Raw genomic sequence first — 20,085 nt, forward strand, 5'->3', positions numbered from 1 at the left:
CCGTTTTCCCGAGCGCCTATGACAAATCCCTAGCGCCTACAACAAAAAAAGGTCAGCGATAAAAAAAAGCTGTTCATCACGCGTGCAATGCATGTCAGCGAATATGTTCTCAATAGTATGTTTCAAGTAGGCTACAGCCGAACCCACGTTCTGTTTTGATTCTTGTCTGATCAATGCCAGAGTACCCGACGTGCACGAATACAGCTGTACAAATGCAAATAAAATGTTCACACAAAATGCTGACAAAAGTTTGATTAACGAATTGGTATTCTTAACCTGGAATGATCATATATGGTGTAGGCACGTAGAATATACAAGGAAATGGCAAAACACCTGGGAATAAATACATCGATTACAAAATATATATAAAAAGTTATATGTGCTCGCTATAACTTCTATTGGAGCCGTCATCGCAATTAATCACTCGTGCAGTGCATGTCCGCGAATATGTTCAATAGTATTTTTCAAGTACAGCCGAACGCAACTGTGATGTGCGCGAACAATAGCTTGCATCGATAAACTTGAATTTATCTTCTATTGATATTTATTACACGGCTGTTCTTAACGCTGTAGAATGCTCCATTCACTTGAATGGGGCTTCCCATCGTTCTGCTGTGATTTTTTTTTTCTTATACCATGGTCTGGGTGAATACTCGTTTCTGATTGGGTGATAACGGACACCTACTGCGTCATTGCAGCAAAACTGTCTTTTCACCGTTCTAAATTATTCCGCTGGCAACAAAGTATATGAGCCTGTACAAAGTGTCTGAAATAAGTAACCATAACAACAGTGACGGAGTCAAAGCCTCCATTTACAACTTTGAAAGACTTTAACAAGAAGCTAACTTGTAATTTACAACAATGAGTGACTTCAATATTTATTTTAACCTATTTGAAAATGTTACCTTTCTGAATGTACTGTTAGGCCATAAGGTGAACCCTGTTATTGTTTCATCCCGCTCCACAGTCTGGCATTTACACAATCTTTAGCTTTGTAGGCCTGTACAATAGCAAAGGGTTTACAATAAAAGTGATGGAGAAGGTGTGTAGAACATACCTTATTCTTTAGAATATTATTACTACAGATTTCTACCGGTATAAGTGAGTCAAAGACGGTCTTAATCTGTTAATATTTTATCTAAGTGGCTGGAAGGTTAGTACCTTCTGAGATGGCGCTAAGCATAGCCTACACTTAAACAAACGACACAAGTCTGTGAAAGACAGTCCTGCAGAAAAACAGGAACATCTTGCTGTCTCACAGGCACCTTTGCAGCCGCAGTGTATCACATGCAAAACCTGTCAGGGGTCGAATTTCTGGTCATCCAGGTGACGTCCAAGGTCCCATCCTCTATTTGCCAACTATATCCATCCATGTTGACAAAAAGCAGCTACCTTATTGATGTAGACCAATAAGGTAGAATGTGTCGAACCGTGCCACCAAAATCCTATTACGGTCTGAAGAAACTAGTTCTACATAAAACATAGACGCATCGACAATCCACTGGAATATCAGCGACAAACCTTTTTTGGTAGGTTAGCACGACTCGTTCTTTTTTATGAACCTCATGGTTTGGTTTGTTCTCTGACATGCACTGTCAACTATGGGACCTTATAAAGACAGGTGTGTGCCTTTCCAAATCATCTCCAATCAACTGGAATTACCACAAGTGGACTCCAATCAAGTTGTAAAGACATCTCAAGGATGATCAGTGGAAACAGGATGCACCTGAGCAACATTTGTGTTGTCACACTCACAGCCTTTGCCACGAGTGTCATGGCAAAGGCTGTGAATACGTTTGTGATTTTTCCTTTTTTTCTTTTGAATGGATGTGCTAAAATTTCACAAAAACGTTTTGCACATTATCGTTATGGGGTATTGTGTGTAGAATTTTGAGGAAATATTTTTATTTAATCCATTTTCGAATACGGCTGTAACATAACATGTGGAAAAAGTGAAGCGCTGTGAAAACTTTCCAAATGCACTGTTGGTACTCTATGTAGTCTGTGCTGGTACAGATTTGCAGGCTTGTCTGACCTATAACTATGGTTACAGCTTATCTACAGTATGTTAGCAAGTCAGGGAATTAGTTGCTTCATTATTTAATTAATTACCTCAGGAGATGCAAAACCTAAATACTCCCAGTCCCACGTTCCACCAGCAAAACTGAAAAAAAAAAAGTCTATTAGTATTCATAGAAACATAAACAATTGAAAAGTGAGCTTGTGTGTGTGTGTGTATAAACACTTGCACATATATACGTGTGTGCAAGTCTCACCTGCGCCGTGGGGCCTCTGGCGAGTCATTGGGAGCCACCCCACGGGCCACAGAGGCCAGGAACTCCTGCCTCTTCTGCTGCACCAGGCAGGCAGCACGGATGATCTTATGGCGGGGTGTGCGGAGGTAAGGCCGGTTGACTTTCTGCGCAAGATCCTCCGTCACCATCTCCAGGTCAGTCTGAGGAGGAGAGACGACCGATTGTTCAAAAGACAGATGTCAAGCATTGGTTATCTGTCAACGCTGCATGGTACACACCTGCATAAGCTCGAAGATCTCCTTCTTAGTGCTTTTGGGTTCCAGGAAGAAGCCATAGGGGTAAGAGCACTTGAGGATGCGGCGAGTTTTGAGGAGTTCCAGCACAGCGTCCTCAATAAAGGTTGTGTCTGGAGGCCCTCCGTATCCTAGGTTTATAGATACCAGATTTCTATCTTTACATTCTTTTACACAGCAAGTTAGCCAACTCATGTATAAATATGAAGAAGCGTGTCCTAATAGTTTCTGTGATATTTTAGAAGTGTTGCTAGTTGCAAGCTTGTGTTGCAAGCACTGAGCATGTGTGTGTGGAGCATGGATTGGGCAGTATTCACTTACGTCTGCTCAGAGCTCTGCTCAGCTGTTCCATCTTTTCTTTGGCTGTTTTTAACAGGCGCTGCTCCAGCTAGATGGGAGAACAGACAGGGCTTTAGCTTCAGGACTAAACCCTATCATCAGGCCCTATCAGGGCATTAACTTGGTGCACTGCTGCAGATCGAGCCCTGCTCACCTGGTAGCTGTGTTCATGGTTTTTGAAGCGTGTGTAGTAGTGCATGAAACGGTCCAGTTCTTGAAAGCTCTGGTGCTTCCTTTCCGCCTGCAAAGTCAAGTCAGTAGTATGCATTACTACACTGAGGATGTACCCTCTCAACACAAGAAGCGCCAAGCCATTTTTCCGTACTTATAGCCCCGTTAGGGGTCAAATTGACTTGCGAGTCTACAGACAGGGATGTTGTTACTGACATGTAACCATAGCCCTTCAATCATTCAGAATATTTTTTTTTATTGGCTAGAGGATGTAAAAAACATTGCGGGTTAGGCTAGACTGAAAAAGAAAAGGGGGACTTTGACTGTGAAGGAGGGAGTCATGTGCGAGTGGAGACAATAAAGGTTGCCCGGCCGAATCAAGTCACGGAGCCCTGTAGTCTGTCCGTGTCTCCAATTATTATACATTATAAGCTTTTAAGAATGATCGGTTACACTATGTGAATCCAATGATCATAACAGCCCCCACCCGTGCCGCCATCTCCTTTCAGTATTCCATCCATATTTTATTCAAAAATGGATTAGCCTACAATTAGCAAAATAGTTGCAAACTCTTAAAGCAGAGCATGTGAGCGTAGCGGCGAGCATGAGCGATGTGCATGAGCATGTGTGAGTGTGCGGATTTTGGACAGAGCGCAGTGCGGGATTTAGTAAAGGACAGAGCATTGCCCTATGTCCCGCTCCAGGAATGCTCACGCCACGAGTCTGAACATGCCCAAGCCCGACCCAAAATCCATCTGTGTCATGCACAGTCATCAACAGTAAACTATTTTAAATCCCAAAATGGTCTCAATAATGGAGTTCACCAAGTACTTCAAAAAAGAAACTGAAAAGTCATACAGGTGTTTTATTAATACATTAACTAACAATGATAATGTGGTACAAGAAAAATAATGTGGTAACATTGTTTCAATCATTAAAGTTTAATTTTGGAATCTAAAAAGACACCTCTCTCGAAAACACAAAAGTGTTCTATGTGAGCACGCTGGGAAATTTACAGGACTTTTTGTGTAATATTTCTTTTTAGGCAGGACTAATTTGTCATTTGAAATAAATCATTTTTATTTGAAAAATGTAGTCTTTAGTTCTTTGGGCTGTGGTTTAAGCTAAAAGTTAAATAAATGCAGATTCTTTCCCCTTTTTGGAGCGAGCGGGAGGGCGATTTGAGTGGAGCGGGATTCAATCTGCGTTGAGCAATAATGAGCGGAGCGGCCTGGTGCGGCTTTGAGCGGGGGAGCGGAGGGGTGAACAACTCTGTGAGTGAGGAGCGGAGATTCTCACCACTCCGCTCATATGCTCTGCACATATTTGTTTCGCTCATATGTGAACACGCAAAATGTATTTATTAGTTATGCTTATATGCTTTACAAAACATTGTAATTTTACAATTATTACAATTACAATTGTAATTACAATTATTGTTCTCGCTATGTCATAACATAAGAATTGCACTTACTCAACACACAAACGCCCATGTGAAGTGAATGCACTACATAGAATTCACTTACATATTTATGCACAAATTATAGACTTTATAGGCCTGTAAACTATACATATATTGTTAAACTTATTTTATTTAGGCTATATAGGCCTAACCTTTGTCTGAATTACAGCCATCTGCTGATAGAAAGGCGAATTGCAGCCTTGAAAGGCAGGGAAAAAATGGCTGAATGCGCAATTAAACCAAAACACAAGCAAAATAGCCTTAAATTTGCTTTTCCCTGTGTGATTTTGAAAATGTACAAAGAGTGGGTGAAAAAACACATATCTAGGAAAAGTGAAGAAAGCAGGTTCATGAATTTGATGGAGTGCAAAGAAGGTCCCAAATAGCCAGGGCAGTAAAGAAGGAGTGTTTTGATATCTGTGTGAATATGAGCCTAATAGCATGTGAATGTAGAATGTACAGCTGTCCTACCTCCACAGTCATGTCTTTGGCCTGCTCCTCCACCTGCTGGATGACCTCGTAACGTGTGCACCGGTAGTAGCCTCCAGTGGATGAGCTGTGCTTCTTCCACTCCTCCAGGCAGATCCAACAGAAGTCGTACTTGCACTGCACACACAGGGTAGTCAGCAAAATGTGGTTCCACTTGAGGGACTGAGTTCAACTACAAGAACACGAGGTATAACTAATAGATTTGTCTTTTTATTTATTTCAAGTCAATTGACGCTGCAATGACAATTTACAATGTTTACAGTTTTTGGAATGAATTACACTCAGCAGTGTTTCTGTGACTTTCCACTAGTCGCCACTCTCCAAAACCCCAAATGTAATTAGGATCAGTCTGGCCTGGCACTGTAGAACAACAAAATACATTTTTGCCAACGGCATGAAGGGAACACTATAAGTCCCATTTAAAGCTTAAGTGGTTTCTACAAATAAAACTGCTGGGAAGTGACAAAAACAAACTGCTGTGACACACTGACCAAACTGCTGCTTTGTTGTCCTGAGGACAATCTGCTTTGAGGACTTTTTAGAAAAACCAAAGGGACAGGGAAACGAGAAAGAGTGCAAATATAAAATAGGGCCAATTTACACTTTGTCTCGTCTATGATGGTGAATGTGAACAGATCAGTTACCCACGTCAACCCCACAAAAAAATGCAATGCACATTACAGAAATAAATTCTTGAATCAAGAATCCATTTTGCTCCTAGATTCAGACCTAGCCCTGGTAAATTGTAGAGATAGCTTACTACTACATTTCTGTTGTGTGGGAATTGCCGCAGCTAACCAGTCGAAGGGCGTACAAAAATGCAGGAGCACACCCCACAATTTCCCCAGAAATTGTACCCTCTCTAGATGTAGGTATTATTAGTATGCTTGGTCCATGGGAGTCTATGGCAGCCCATAGATCAGTAACGTAAAAAGTTGTGAAACTTGGCATATTGAAACTACAGCGCACTAGGAACAACCACACCAAATATGGCCCACGTGAGCCATCTTCGATTGTGAAGATATATAATAATCAAATATTTAGCATTTCTCTGTTCTCACGTTTTTAATTGATCTCTGCTGCACCCCGTATCAGTGACACAACCTTTTTTTGGAAAGAAAACACCTGACTAGGGCTAGTGACATAGGTGGCCCTACAGAACACACATCAAAGTTGTAACTTTCAAAAGGATGTCATTTTGACCCCATCAGGCCAAAATGTCTGAAAGCTGGTATTCATGTCTTATTCTCTGTCAATGACAAGAACAATGAATCAACTGTAAACAATCTTTTGGTGGCTAATATTTTATTTTATTATCATAGTTGTTGTGGTGGTTAACAGATTACTGAATGCCTTTGATTGACATGTCAATTTTCTCTGTCCCTCCAGACTACAGTTCAGGCAGGTGATTTAGTCTCTGAAAGTTAGCGAACCTAGGTTGGTCTTCATCTTCCACGGATACTGTGCATAACCCAACTAGCGCCACGGGGTTGTTGGATGCCGAATTACAGCAATAAGGGGATTATAATTATTTTATACATCAGATAAAGGTTTCAGCGGTGAGAAAAGCCTTAGGCGGGCCGCTTAGTTTTTTCAATGCAGGAAAAACCCTGGGATTTTTCTCTTTAGTCAGGGGTTCTCAAACTTTTCAGCCCACGACCCCAAAAATAATGGTGCCAGTGACTCGCGACCCCCGCATCGACAGAGGTGGTTTACGTATACGTGGGAGTAAAAATAGGCCCTGGACTTTGATCCAGACCGGCCCACCAGAACCGGCCCCTGCCACTACAGCTAACCTGCTTATACATGCACATTCTGAGTTTGATGAGATGCTAATTCGGGAGTTCGATAGTTAATCCGAGCGCGCACCACATTTTTTTGCCTTTATTTGAGCGCAAAATATTTTTTGAGCTTTGTGTAAAATAAACATAGCCGTTTTTCAATTGGTAAAACCTTGTCAAGTGAAGGTGATTTCTTTTTGTCTCCATTTTTTAGCCACATCCTTACGTTTCTTCCCCTGGTTTACCATTGTTATTCTTCTCCCAGTGCTCCCGATGGCCAGTCCGCTACTGCGGGGCTGTGCCAGTGGATTTTCAAGTCATATTATTTTAAATTCTCGTGCTGTCAGGGGGGTGGTGCAGCACCCTCATCACCCCTAGTTCTCGCGGCCAGGGGTATTCCCTCTCCGCTGAAATCCAAAACTCAGCCAGTGTCTTGGCTGAGAACGCTGCCTTTAACATTCGGTCGCTTGGCAGTTAAACTAATGCATCCTCCTGGTTGGATGTCAGATGGTTTGCCGTACTTACAGTGAATGGAAAATCAAAAGGCTGATGGCTTTTTTATTTGCATGCATTAATTTAACAAAAATGTTTTACTTGTTAAAATTTTGGCTAAAATATGCTATTTCTAATTGTTTTAAAATGTTCCTTGATTTTCTGGAAATCATCTTGCGACCCCCCCCCTCGCACATGTATGAAATACGTGTCTGTATCATGTCATTTTTTTTATTATTCGCAATGTTGAGGAGTAATCCACCATAGCTGCTTGCAGCCATATTTAACTGTGTAACCGTTAACCGACAATACAAATGTTTAGTGGGTAATACTATTGTTTAAACTGTGTTAGCGATAATGTTGCTAGATTTAGCAACTTTTCACCTTCCCTACTGACAAAAAGTCGCATCTGGGGCTAATGACAAATCTAGCAACTTTCTGCTACTTTGGTAATCTCTGTAGATAACTGTAAATATAATTGTACTTTCCTGTTGTCATCGCCGACCAGCCAGCGCTCTCTGCTCTCTTGGATTCAATGTGTTTTCATTTTGTAAATCAGTTTTTGTTCTGTTGTTGTTTGAGCAGCTATTTAAAAAAACAGCCCCTTGAAAAAAAGATTTTTTGTATTGTCCTTTTTTAAATATATATATATAGGTCGCAGACACATCCACATTTTTTATCTTGTAGGTTAACGGTTAATTGTCATCACTGAGCGTTGGTTATCTGTGAATTTTCTCTCCAAAATGAGCATCCCTAGTTACAACCCTACCTTAGCGCACTGCATGTGGTTACAGCCCTCATTCTTCTGAATGGGAGACTTGCAGTTGGCACATGGCTTGGAGTTAGAGAGTAGCCATAAGCAGTTGGCCGCATCTTCATACGCCTCACTCACACCAGCCACTTAACAGGAAAAACACACAAAAATGATTCTAACAATTCAAATACAAATAACATGGCATAATTTCACAATTTGTCTGAGCATTTTTGGAGGTTGTACTGTGAGAATAATAAGTAAAAAAAGACTTAAAATAAAAAGTTCTATACAAAATATTGCACTTCATCATTTTCATTACAACCTAGAGCTAGTAACTCAGTAACTCAGCTATATTAATAAATGTAAATCTACTCACATTCCTCTGGCTTCATTTCAGTGACTCTATGCAGCCACATCCTCCATATCTCACAGTCACATGGTTCATGGGGATGACCCTGGCACTCCCTTGAAAAAACAGAGATGAGCACTTAGTTTGGCTGATAGTTACAAAGCAGTCATTATTCTTACCCGCACATATTGCCACATGACACATTCATGGTACATTTCCACTACCTTGGACTACCTTATTTGTACCTACAGTTATATTATATTATATTAATTGACAAAGCAGGAGAAAGTCACTTGTGTAGAGTATAAGTGGATTTTATAGCATTGAAGGAGAACTGAACAAGCAATGAGAGTGGCTTGTTAAAGACCTGACAGAAGGTAAAGCGCTACAGGCACCTGGTCCCTTTCATCCTGTTAGCATGCCACGCTAGCCAACACGCAGAGGGTAAATTTGCAGACGTGCAAGCATGCACAAATGCAATCACACACACACACAAGCAGTACCAGTTACATAGAAACACACAAGCATAGTGCCATGGAGACACACCAATTCCAAATTTTCTAATTTAATTCAAAATCCTTCAGGGTATTCCATCTGATGCAAAAACTGTTGTACCATATGAACAATGTGAGGCACTGCCTCATATACTGCTCGCCATATAAAAAACACAATGTGTAATAAGGAATTTCCTCTCTGAGATAAAGTGTTTGGAATTGACTGGCTACTGACCAACAGAAAAGATGTCCCTTGCCACAATCGACGGCAGGGGCCCTTAGCAGAGGAAAACTTAGAGTGTCAGACGAGCTGTTTCCAGGATCCTGGATGGAAAGACGTACTGCCCGCTCACAGCCTGCCCTGGGGCACCAGCGGATGGCAGGGTTGTTATCCACAAAAGCCTAAAGAACAGCAAAGTTAATGTCAGCTTTGTGTCTGTCGATTGTTTAATCAACGATGGATAGCTTTCGTCCACCAAATTAGCTCTGGATTTTAAACTCTTCAGAATGTCCCTGACAACCAAAAACCATACATAGGGTCTTATTTAGAAGATCAAGGCAAAATAATATTTAACCAGGCTGCACACATAGGGTGTGAGGATTGATGACATCTGCCAAGTCACTGACAGAGGGCTGATGTTGCTATGGCAACCTGAGGAGAGGTTGGTACATTAGTTTAATAATAGTGCTGTCAGTTTAACGCGTTATTAACGGCGTTAACGCAAACCCAAATTAACGGCGTCAATTTTTTTATCGCGCGATTAACGCTCTTTTTGGCCTAGCAAACTTTGTAGTTTTTTTTCACATGCTGTTGCAACAACTACCGAAGTTAGAAAAACTACAACACCACACCGGATCTAGCTAGACCGGACAACACAAAACAACAGGCACGCCACACACTTGTTTGGCTTGCGATCCATCTAAAGCGTAGTAGCAGAGCCCGTTTACGGATATGAGACATTCTCTGGTAATAGGTTAACTTTACGTTTTGAGTGGATGGCGAGCGCGTGACGCCGAAATGGATGCCAATAAGATTCTGAATGGAAAGTTTACTTTTAAAAAGTTGCCAAATGGTTCCATTGACAAGACCAAAGTGATCTGTGTGTTTTGTCGTTGTAAAATGAGCTATCATTGCAGCACGTCCAGTCTGAAATACCACTTGATGGCCAAGCACACAGATGATGCAAATTCTCCGCCCCCTCGTCAAAGCCAGGCGATTGCAATGTTGTTTTCAATAACAAAAAATATTTGCACGAAGCAATCCAAACCACTTTTCCATGTTGATAAGAGCATTACAATTTGAAAAAAGAATGGGACAAAAAGAAATCAAGGGACATTTAGAATAGATAGAAATAGAAATGTGCGATTAATTGTGATTAATCGCGAGTTAACTATGACATTAATGCGATTAATCGCGATTAAATATTTTAATCGTTTGACAGCACTATTTAATACCTGTCACTCACAGACATGAGACAGACATTGCACTTTCTTAACAAAAGCTAGCTAGCTACCGTTTTGGAAAAAAAACTTGCGCTGTGGGGACCGTCCGAAATATTTAGAACTCACACATCTAAAGGTAAATCTTAAAAGAAAAATAAACACTGTGAACAGTATGGCACTGACCATAGTGATCCTACTGTATGTACGTAACAGAAACAGTATGCAGGGCTCTCAAGTTTTGAAGACAGGCAAGAGTAACATTCCCCCCACACTAATAATATTCTTATTAGTGTTGTTGTTATTCATAATTGCTCTGACTTGCAGAAGAAAAATTTGACACATGGCACTGACATAGGGTTGCCACCTTCAATACAGAAAAATAAGGGACACCTGCCGCAGCGGGGGCCACACCCCTCGGGGCCAAGATGACCACAGGCCCAATGACGTGCCAGTGGTGGTAAATCACAACTTAAAACATGGTTTAATAAAAATATTAAGATTGATACATGGACATCATAAAAAGATATCTGCTATTTAAATCAATGTGAACATATGCACTCAATCTATCTCTATATCACAACTCATATCATATGGTCATATCATCATAGCTGAATACACATCTATGATGATAATAAACATAGGCCAACAAAGTTTGACAGTGAGACCACAAAAAATAGGCTTTTGGAGGAACTTGTGAGATGTGAACCATATTTTATTAACTTATAAACAGATACATAACTTATTAAACAAATGCTTTGATACTCAAAAAGGTCAATTGGAAAGAAATATGGTAACACTTTAGAATAATGGTCCGTTGTTAACAAGGAGCTATGCAGGATGTAATAGCTAATTTACAACAAAGGTAGTTCTTTGGTAGGTCATTTGGTTATTACTAAATAAATGTAACCCATTGAGAACTAATTGTGAACTATGACCAATTAAGAAAGAATAACCAATTAATTATTAATCATAAAAGTAACAATTTGGTTGTTTTACTCTTAACATGGTCATAACTTTTCAGAAGCTTGTGCCTCAAATGGGTTCCAGTTTATGAATATTATATCCCCCCAAATACGTTAGCTACAGGTTGAGATTGTGACTACTCTTACCAAAGGATGGACGTATGTTCTGTTTATTTCAAACTTAAACATGGTATAATACAAATAATTATAATTTGTTTACATTTTTTATATTTAGGAAGTGATGCTGACACTCATGATTGAATTAGTTTACTATTATGAGCTCTTGAGTGTCAGTTTAATGACTCAGACACCAAAAACCTACCTTTATGTTACAGTAGGCCTGAGGAGGACTTCTCTTTAGGATATGAATATAAACGTTGATGTCAAAAACAATTAGCATCTGCATTTGCATCTGCGATGAGCGCAAAACCACATCTTCCAGATGGGGGGGGGGGGTTATAACGTTAATATTCATAAACTGTTTTCCACAAAGAACTAAGAACTAAGAACTAAGCTTCTAAAATGTTATGACCATGTTAAGAGTAAAAAAAACACAATTGTTCACTTTTTAGACATTACTTTTGTGATTAGTAATTCATTGGTTATAGTAGTTCTCAATAAGGATATATTTATTTAGTAATAATCAAATACCTACCAAGGAACTACCTTGGTACTACATTCGCTATTACTTACTGCTTAGTTAATCTTGGTTCCATATTAGTTAATAGTATTAAATTCAGTGTTAATGTAGAACTACATATCACTTCCTGCATAGCTACTTATTAACAACGAACCATTATTCTAAAATGTCACTAAAAATATATAGTGCAGTAGCATGATAGGAGTGCAAGAACATGATAACATCAGTGGACCAGAAGTAGTAGTAGTGTGTTATACTAATAAGCACGTCAAGCCTACTTTCTTTTATAAGTGTACTTCTTATCACGGGGCAGCCGCCTGGAGCGGCATGAAGAGGGGGGCGGCAAATTCCCAAGTGCATCCATTAATTAACCCTCCCGCACCACCAGCAGAGGACGGCAAGTCATATATCCGTGTTGTGGTTGGGGGGTGGCACCCCGATTTGCGCCCCGGGGCGGGGGGGCTGCTGATGAATCTTGCATAGGGTGCCAAATGTGCTAGGACCGGCACTGACTGACAGCCATAGTGATCCTACTGTATGTGTATGACCGAGGGGCATCATATTAGGGATGCTCCGATCTGATCGGCGCCGATCCATTTCGTCCGATATTCCCATTATCGGTTTTGATTGGCGTTCTCAAAACGACAAAATCTCAGAGAACTACTATCAGAGACATTTCAATAAAACGTTAGAGATAGGCATTTCAGGCCGCCAATGGTAAGAAATTATTCAGAACATGAACAGAACTCTTCAGATGAACAGTCACGGACAGCCACTTGCTTTTTGGAAGGCCAATAAAGACCGCTTTCCTGCTCTCACACAAGCAGCACGAGTTTTCCTCTCCGCATCTTGTAAAAGTGTAGATAGCGAGTGACTTTTCAGCACAGCAGGACATGTTTTAGATAAGAGGAACAGATTGACTAAAAAAAATGCTGAGATGCTTATATTTATCAAGGCAAATCTGCCAGTGATGCTGCTTAATCAGAAGTAAGGTTTGAATACTCTAGTATGCCCCCTCTCGGAGTGAGTGAGTGAGTGCGTCCGTGAAGTGAGAAGTATGCGAGAGTGAGTGAGTAAGACAGTATACAGATAGATATTCATGTTTTTTTGTTTAATTGCTGACTTCCTGTGCACCTTTAATCTTTATTCTGTCTGTTATCTCCTCCTAAATGCAGACAAATCGACTTGAAACTGACTGACTTGAAACATATTGGATATTTGGCTAGGCCTGTTTATGTTGCAGTTAAGTTTGTATTATTATTTTTCCACAGGAAAGCTAATGTATAAGCTCCAAGTTCTCTTGAGAGCCTCTAGAGTGGAATGTTGCACATTCTATTTTTGTGATTTTAATTTAAAGATTTATATTATATAATTATATAATTATAAGATTTCTATTATTATTTTAATATTTATTATTATTTACACATTTTATAGTAAGCGAGAGAGCTTCTACAGAGGAATGTTGCACATTCCCTGCAATAAAACGGGTGGTTGTCAATTCATGATACTCTCTCTTCTTGTAATTTAAATACTTAAAATACAATACCAATGTTGTTAAGAATAATTAATTTCATAAATAATGCTACACAATAAATAGAATGCTCAATCGACACCGTGATCGGTATTATCGGATCGGCAGATACTGATTTCAGTGATCGGTGATCTGCATCAAAAAACCTGATTGGAGCATTTCTACATCATATCTTTCGTGATGAACAATACTGCTTGAGTAATTTCGTACATGAATATGGAGTTAGGCTTTGAAACATTTCGATCAGTGATCCTGTCGGGTGTTATTTGGTTTATTTGACACACTGGTGTTCAGTATTTTAGCTATGCATCGTACCTGGGTTTGTGGTGTTTTTTTAGGCTGAATTAGGTTGGTGATGTTGCCCCGCGAGGAAGCAACGTTAGCCAGGCAGGTTTTGCAGCATGTTTTTTAAAGGCAAAGTGTCTAGTGTCAGGTTCTGTCGAGCCTGAGGCCATCGTATATGAAACGCTGTGTTAGTCACAATTAAATAAATAGAGAATCGATTTCATCAATAAATTATTTAATTATCATTATTTAAAATGACATTTTTGTTAAGACATTTATTTATTTTGTGGGACTTTTATTTCCTAATGCCACATATTCCGAGCACATTTTATTTCTGTGCTGTATTTATTTCCTGTCTCACATGCAAACGAGAGGGGCGTGGTTATCTTCAGACCAACGCAGCTGCACAAGATCGAAGGCAGATAAGGACACCTAGATTCGAGAGATGATGAAGACATTAGTTGTGTCAGTGTTGGAACGCTGGTCTAAGGCCGTGTTCACACTTTACTTCTTTTTTTGTTGTTAAAAAAAGCGCTGCCTTCAGCGCCTTTTGAGCGCTTTTTGAGCACATTTTCAGCACCTTTTGAGTGCTTTCAGCGTGAGAATTCTGTAACATGAACAGGAATCATACATTCTAGCGATACATTATTTTCCGTTATTTTCCGTTGTTTACTTATTGATAGCTAAGCTACTATGGCGAATAAAATGCAATTACTTGCTTTAGCTTAGGCGTTTGAGGAGCCATAGCCTGGTAACTAAGGTAGAAGGTTACTAGAGAAGGTACACGTACCTACTCTCCTCTCCTGATTGGTCAGCTGTCAGAAAGGCGTTTGACGTCACCCAGCGCTTTTCTGAAAAGTTGAGAATTGAACTCACAAAGGTGTCGGGCGCTGCGCTTTTTTAGAAGTTTTTAAAAGGCTTTTTCCTTTTCCCATAGGGTTGCATGTAAAAAAAAGCACTGGCAGTTGAAAAAAGAAGTCAAGTGTGAACGAGGCTTTAGTATATCAAATTGATCAGCATTGCTTGCCAGGGGATATATAGTCAGGTGGCTGAGCGGTTAGGGAATCGGGCTAGTAATCTGCAGGTTGCCAGTTTGATTCCTGGCCGTGCCAATTGACGTTGTGTCCTTGGGCAAGGCACTTCACCCTACTTGCCTCGGGGGAATTTGTAGTCTTAAATAGTTTGAGACTTATCGAGCACTGTGTTCTTGAGCAAAATGTACAGGTAGTATGGGGGGTGATTAGTGCCAGGTAATGTTAGCTTTATACGTATGGAGGATTATAGGGGCCAAAACTAAATAAATAAATATTATAACACAAAGCTTAAATAAATTACTAATTATATAATGTAATGCCTAATTGACAGACAAAATATACCAATTACAAATTAAATGAGACACTAAATATACAAATGCTACATGTATTTGTGTGTATATATATATTTACGTTTTAATGTGTTCACATTTATTTATTTATCCTTACATATATTTATTTATCCTTACATTTGTTTATTTATCCTTTCATTTATCCAGGGTGTAACTTGCTGCAGCAAAATAAATCCGTCGTCCCACGTCACCAAGTCAGGGGGCAGGTTAAAATCTCTGATTGGTGGGTCAACTTGAATTGACTGCTTTTGACTATTCCAAGATGGCAGCACCTTTTGCGGATTCAATGAATGAAATATTGAATGCTACAGTGGTCGAAATGTTGGCGGAAGCTGAAGAGATGGAGGCACCTGCCAGTTTACTTCTTTTTTACATCATATTGAGAGCTTCGCTGAAATTATAGGAATGATATTGGCTCTAACTGACACAGACATCAATGAAAATGTGTTCACAATCCTCAGCGAGATGATACAGCATAGGGGTGGGCATATCGATCTTAGGACCCGGCCACTATCGATACCAACGTTGGTATCAATAGCCTGATTGATAGCGTGATAAGATCAATACTTAAGTTTCATTCCACACTGAGTACACAACTCCCTTTACATCATAGTGGTTGTGCAAACACTGTCTAACTTTGCTCAAACTCACTTTGCCCCTCCACTGCTTTTTCTAAGCCCAAAGTATCGGTATTGGCAATACTGGCCCTGTATTTACTCCTTGGTATCGGATCTATACCACATCGTGCAGTGTCGCACACCTCTAGCAGCTGTAGAGTGAGGCGATAGAGGATCCCTCTAGATTGAAGAGAGCTTGATCGACTGGTTGAGCCTGCCTGGTGTGTAATCCTGTCATTCACCAATCAGAGGCTTTGACCCGCCCCCTGACTTGGTGACGGGGGGACGACAGATTTATTTTGCTGCAGCCAGTTTCACCGTGGATAAATGTAAGTATAAATAAATAAATGTAAGTACAAATAAATAAATGTAAGTATAAATAAATAAATAAATGTAAACACATGAAAACGTAAACATATATATATATACACACAAATACATGTAACATTTATATATTTTGTGTCATTTATTTAAGCTTTGTGTTATATAATTATTTATTTATCCAAGTATTTATTTATTTAGTTTTGGCCCCTATAATCCTCCATACATAGGCAACCGTTGCTACACCTAACAAAAAAGACAATCACTGCCACCGCTACGTCGCACAAATACATGTAACATTTATATATTTTGTGTCATTTATTTAAGCTTTGTGTTATATCATTATTTATTTATCCAAGTATTTATTTATTTAGTTTTGGCCCCTATAATCCTCCATACATACGCAACCGTTGCTACGCCTAACAAAAAAGACAATCACTGCCACCGCTACGTCGCTCTGCCATTATGTCGATAAGAATGCAGCTAGGTATAACTATCTAGCCACACCATTATGCCATGCCAGTATTATCATTTCGTGAGATGAGTCCAGACCAGTGTGCGAAATACCCGTCAATATTCGGGGGGGGTCTCGCGATTGTTGTGCAATACAGATAAAAATTTGCTCAATATGCAGTAAGCAAGGAAGGACTGGGAGTAAAAATAGGCCCTGGACTTTGATTCCAGACTGGCCCACCAGAACCGGCTACCGTATACGCCACCACAGTGCCCTGCTAATGCATGCACATTCTGGGTTTGATGTGATGCTAGTAGGGAGTTCCACAGTTAATGCAAGCGCGCTAGCCACGCGAGCGACATTTTTGGGCTGATTTCAGCTGAATTTTTTGGGGGGAACTTTATGTAAAATAAACATGGCGCTACCAATGGCCATTGGCCAGTCAGCTACTATCCGTAGGTACAAACTAGTACCTATTTCATGGATGCATGCCAAGACAATCAGTCTATTACCTACATGACAACACACACACATTATTTTTGATAATCCGATATGCTATTATTCTAGTATTGTAGTATTATTCTATATGGTAGGCTAGTATTCGTAAAGCAACACTGACATAAGAGGTTGCATCGGCTAAAGTTGTTTGGAGGCACGTTGTTTTATAATAAGGAGGCAAAGTTGTGCATTACAATGCAGACATGATAAATAATTGGCAGGAACCTGGCGCATTTACAAACGCAATTAACTGAATAAATGCCAGGTATAGCCTATCGGAGACAATTGCGGTCTTTCCATGCACAAGTCACTTGTGCTAGCAGCAGTAGCAGCTAACGTTACTTCAGCACCTGCTGCGTCTTCGGAACACTTAGCCTCAACTAAACGTTGTTCTTCTGGGGAATCACTGTGTGGGAGAGGAACTTCTGTTCTGGTAGTGAGTGGGACCATGGGCGCAGATGGAATTTTTGAACTGGGGGGGACCAAGCTGTCAGCAAAAGATTCCGACTCCATTTGTTATTTTGTGTAATGTATATGTAGATATATGCAATGTTTATTGCAGCTTCAGTATATATATGCCTACTGAAGTGCAATACTGAGCTAACAAAAGTGAGAACAATACTGCAATCCCCCGACCCTGTAGGGGGGTCAGGGGGCATGCTCCCCCGGAAGAAAATTTCTTAAAATGTAAAGTTAAACGCATCAATCTAGTGCACTTTGAGAGCAAAATTAAGAGGCTAGGTCAATGTAGAATCTGTGCTCTTCTAAACAATATCATGTAATTTTAACAAGCCCCTGATTGGCTTTGAGGTTTAGGCATTAGGTGAGGAGTTTGCATGCATGCAACATATTATTGATATATAGTAGCCTATAGCAATAGTCCATATTTCATTTCAATTTTGCAAAACAAAGAAGACACTCAATTTAAAAATGAAATATATCATAATCCTTTGAACCAGACCAGCAATATTTACCTTCATAAATTCTTCTTCACGTCCTCTGCCTCGGTAGAGCTAGCCGCCTGGCTAGAACTAGCTGTTGCTAGTGCCATATTTTCTGATTGTAAATCTGCATCTAGTAGCCTACGTCCCGTGGTAGGCTATAATTTAATTTAACGTCTTTAATGGTAAGAGACCGCGGCGCAGGGGATGGGTAATGAGCGTTGTTTAAGATCAAAATTACAATGCAACATACGGCAGACACCTTAGATATGAGAGACCCCCTCATATTTTCGACTTTCATGGGAGCCAGTCCTCACTCTATGGGAGCTCGGCTCCCTCTGGCTACCACGCAATTCGAGCACTGAATGAAATGGAGCGAGCCAAACAATACAATTTTAAGCAGCCAAAAGAAAGGGCCTACTAACGTCATCTCCATGACAACCAGGAAGACGTCAAGCCTAAAAGCACAAACGCCGGCTCCAAAAATACTTTAAAATAAACATAATACACTTTTTCTTTTCAAGTGTTAAGGTACTTTTGTGTGGCCAACGTTACACACGCTAACATCGCCTAATCAGCTGTGCAGTTATAACTGATGCTTGTCCTCTTAAGGCCGTTATATGCTACTCCGTACTTCAACATAACGGACACATGGGAAGGGCCTACGCATAGTTGGAACGCCCTGAAACGCCCTCTCCGTCGTCTGCGGGGCAGTCGGAGACCTCTCCCGTGCACCGTTGAAATTCCTGTCGATCCGTCATGCCGTGCTGTACGAGACGGATACCCCTTGGCCGTGATTGGTCCGCTACGACATCATTTCCAAACGACATCATTTCCGACTTCGACAGAAAGGCGTTTTCTCTAAGGTCGTCTTCTTGAAAGACGTCTGTGATGAGAACTTCTTGGAGAGAAAATTTATTGTGAGCTAGTTTATGCTCTACTCTAGCGAATTCAGAAACGTGAGTTTGTTGTCTGTGCACTGACTGCCACAGTTTAGTGACCAAGAGTAGTACATTGTAGTTTTGACTGTACATACAGTTTGTATGGATTTTTTTGTTTTCAATTATATCAGTCTTTTTGTTTATCATTTTTCACATTGGATTATACACTTGGTGGTGGAGAAATGAATTCACAAAACCAGAGCCTTGTCTATATCGCAGGGGTGTCAAACTCATTTTCACCGAGGGCCACATCAGCATTATGGTTGCCGTCAAAGGGCCAGTTGTAACTACGATGTAACGTCAGTAACGATGTAAAAACATGGTGTTTTTGTTGTAGCTTTTGTGAACATAGGGCCTATTATGCTGCAATTGAAGTCCGCCTTTTAATTCTTGGACAATCTGCTATTTTTCTTGGAGGATAAATTTGCATATTTTTCTCAGTGTTTGGTGACAAAATGCAAGCGTGCATAGCACAAGAGCAAAACGTTTTTTTTGCCCTTTATTTGAACGCAGAATAGCTTTTTGAGCTTTATGTAAAATAAACATTGCCGTTTTCCAATTGGTAAAACCTTGTCTAATGAAGGTGATCATTTCTGGCTCCAAATTGTCGACAAGGGAAGCAGAAACATGCTAGCTTGGCTGAGTACTCTAACCAAGTTCGAGAGCGATACCAACTTGGGTTGAATGCCCTAGGACCTTGGCTGAAAATGCACATGGGTACGTTCGCAGAAACGGCTGCATTGGAGTGCTGTCATTCAAACCATGCTCGCGTTCACCCAGTTAAACTTTGCGTTTAACACTGATGTGCATACACTGCTTTCTAGAGGCGGGATGTCGTCACTTTGCCGTAACACAATCGAAATGCATGGTATGGTGAGAGATGTTGTTTATGGTCAATGCACGCTGTAAAGCAGCGTAGACTTATTTCAATAGCCCATTAAGCTTCCGCGGGCCACATAAAATGACGTGGCGGGCCACATTTGGCCACGTTTGCTCTTTCAGGTGGTTATATTGCATTAAACACAGTCTTTAATATAATACTATGTGACTGCACCTGCAGCACTCATCGTCTGACTAGTGACAGCTGGTAGGAGGGTCACGTGTGATGAGAGGTGGGAGATAAACAACGACGATTTCTAACTTACAAAGACGCAACAAAGTAACGTGTTTTCGACAAAAAAACGCTTCT

The 20,085-nt window shown here is 40.3% G+C and overlaps 1 protein-coding gene across 4 annotated transcripts in view; it reads right to left on the bottom strand.

Moving 5' to 3' along the window:
* Nucleotides 1-20,085, bottom strand: part of LOC124482225 (ankyrin repeat and IBR domain-containing protein 1-like) — a 69,051-nt gene that overhangs the window by 7,142 nt on the left and 41,824 nt on the right. For all 4 annotated transcript variants that reach the window (XM_047042715.1, XM_047042690.1, XM_047042700.1 and 1 more), the window contains 9 exons: nt 9,115-9,281; nt 8,413-8,501; nt 8,052-8,182; nt 4,992-5,126; nt 3,042-3,128; nt 2,870-2,936; nt 2,534-2,679; nt 2,277-2,455; nt 2,113-2,164 (listed from right to left, as the gene is read on the bottom strand). In XM_047042715.1, coding sequence (XP_046898671.1) covers nt 2,113-2,164; nt 2,277-2,455; nt 2,534-2,679; nt 2,870-2,936; nt 3,042-3,128; nt 4,992-5,126; nt 8,052-8,182; nt 8,413-8,501; nt 9,115-9,281 — 1,053 coding nt within the window. The remainder of the gene's footprint in view (nt 1-2,112; nt 2,165-2,276; nt 2,456-2,533; nt 2,680-2,869; nt 2,937-3,041; nt 3,129-4,991; nt 5,127-8,051; nt 8,183-8,412; nt 8,502-9,114; nt 9,282-20,085) is intronic.

This window comes from Hypomesus transpacificus, chromosome 2, assembly GCF_021917145.1.
Source record: "Hypomesus transpacificus isolate Combined female chromosome 2, fHypTra1, whole genome shotgun sequence".
Classification (NCBI taxonomy): domain Eukaryota; kingdom Metazoa; phylum Chordata; class Actinopteri; order Osmeriformes; family Osmeridae; genus Hypomesus; species Hypomesus transpacificus.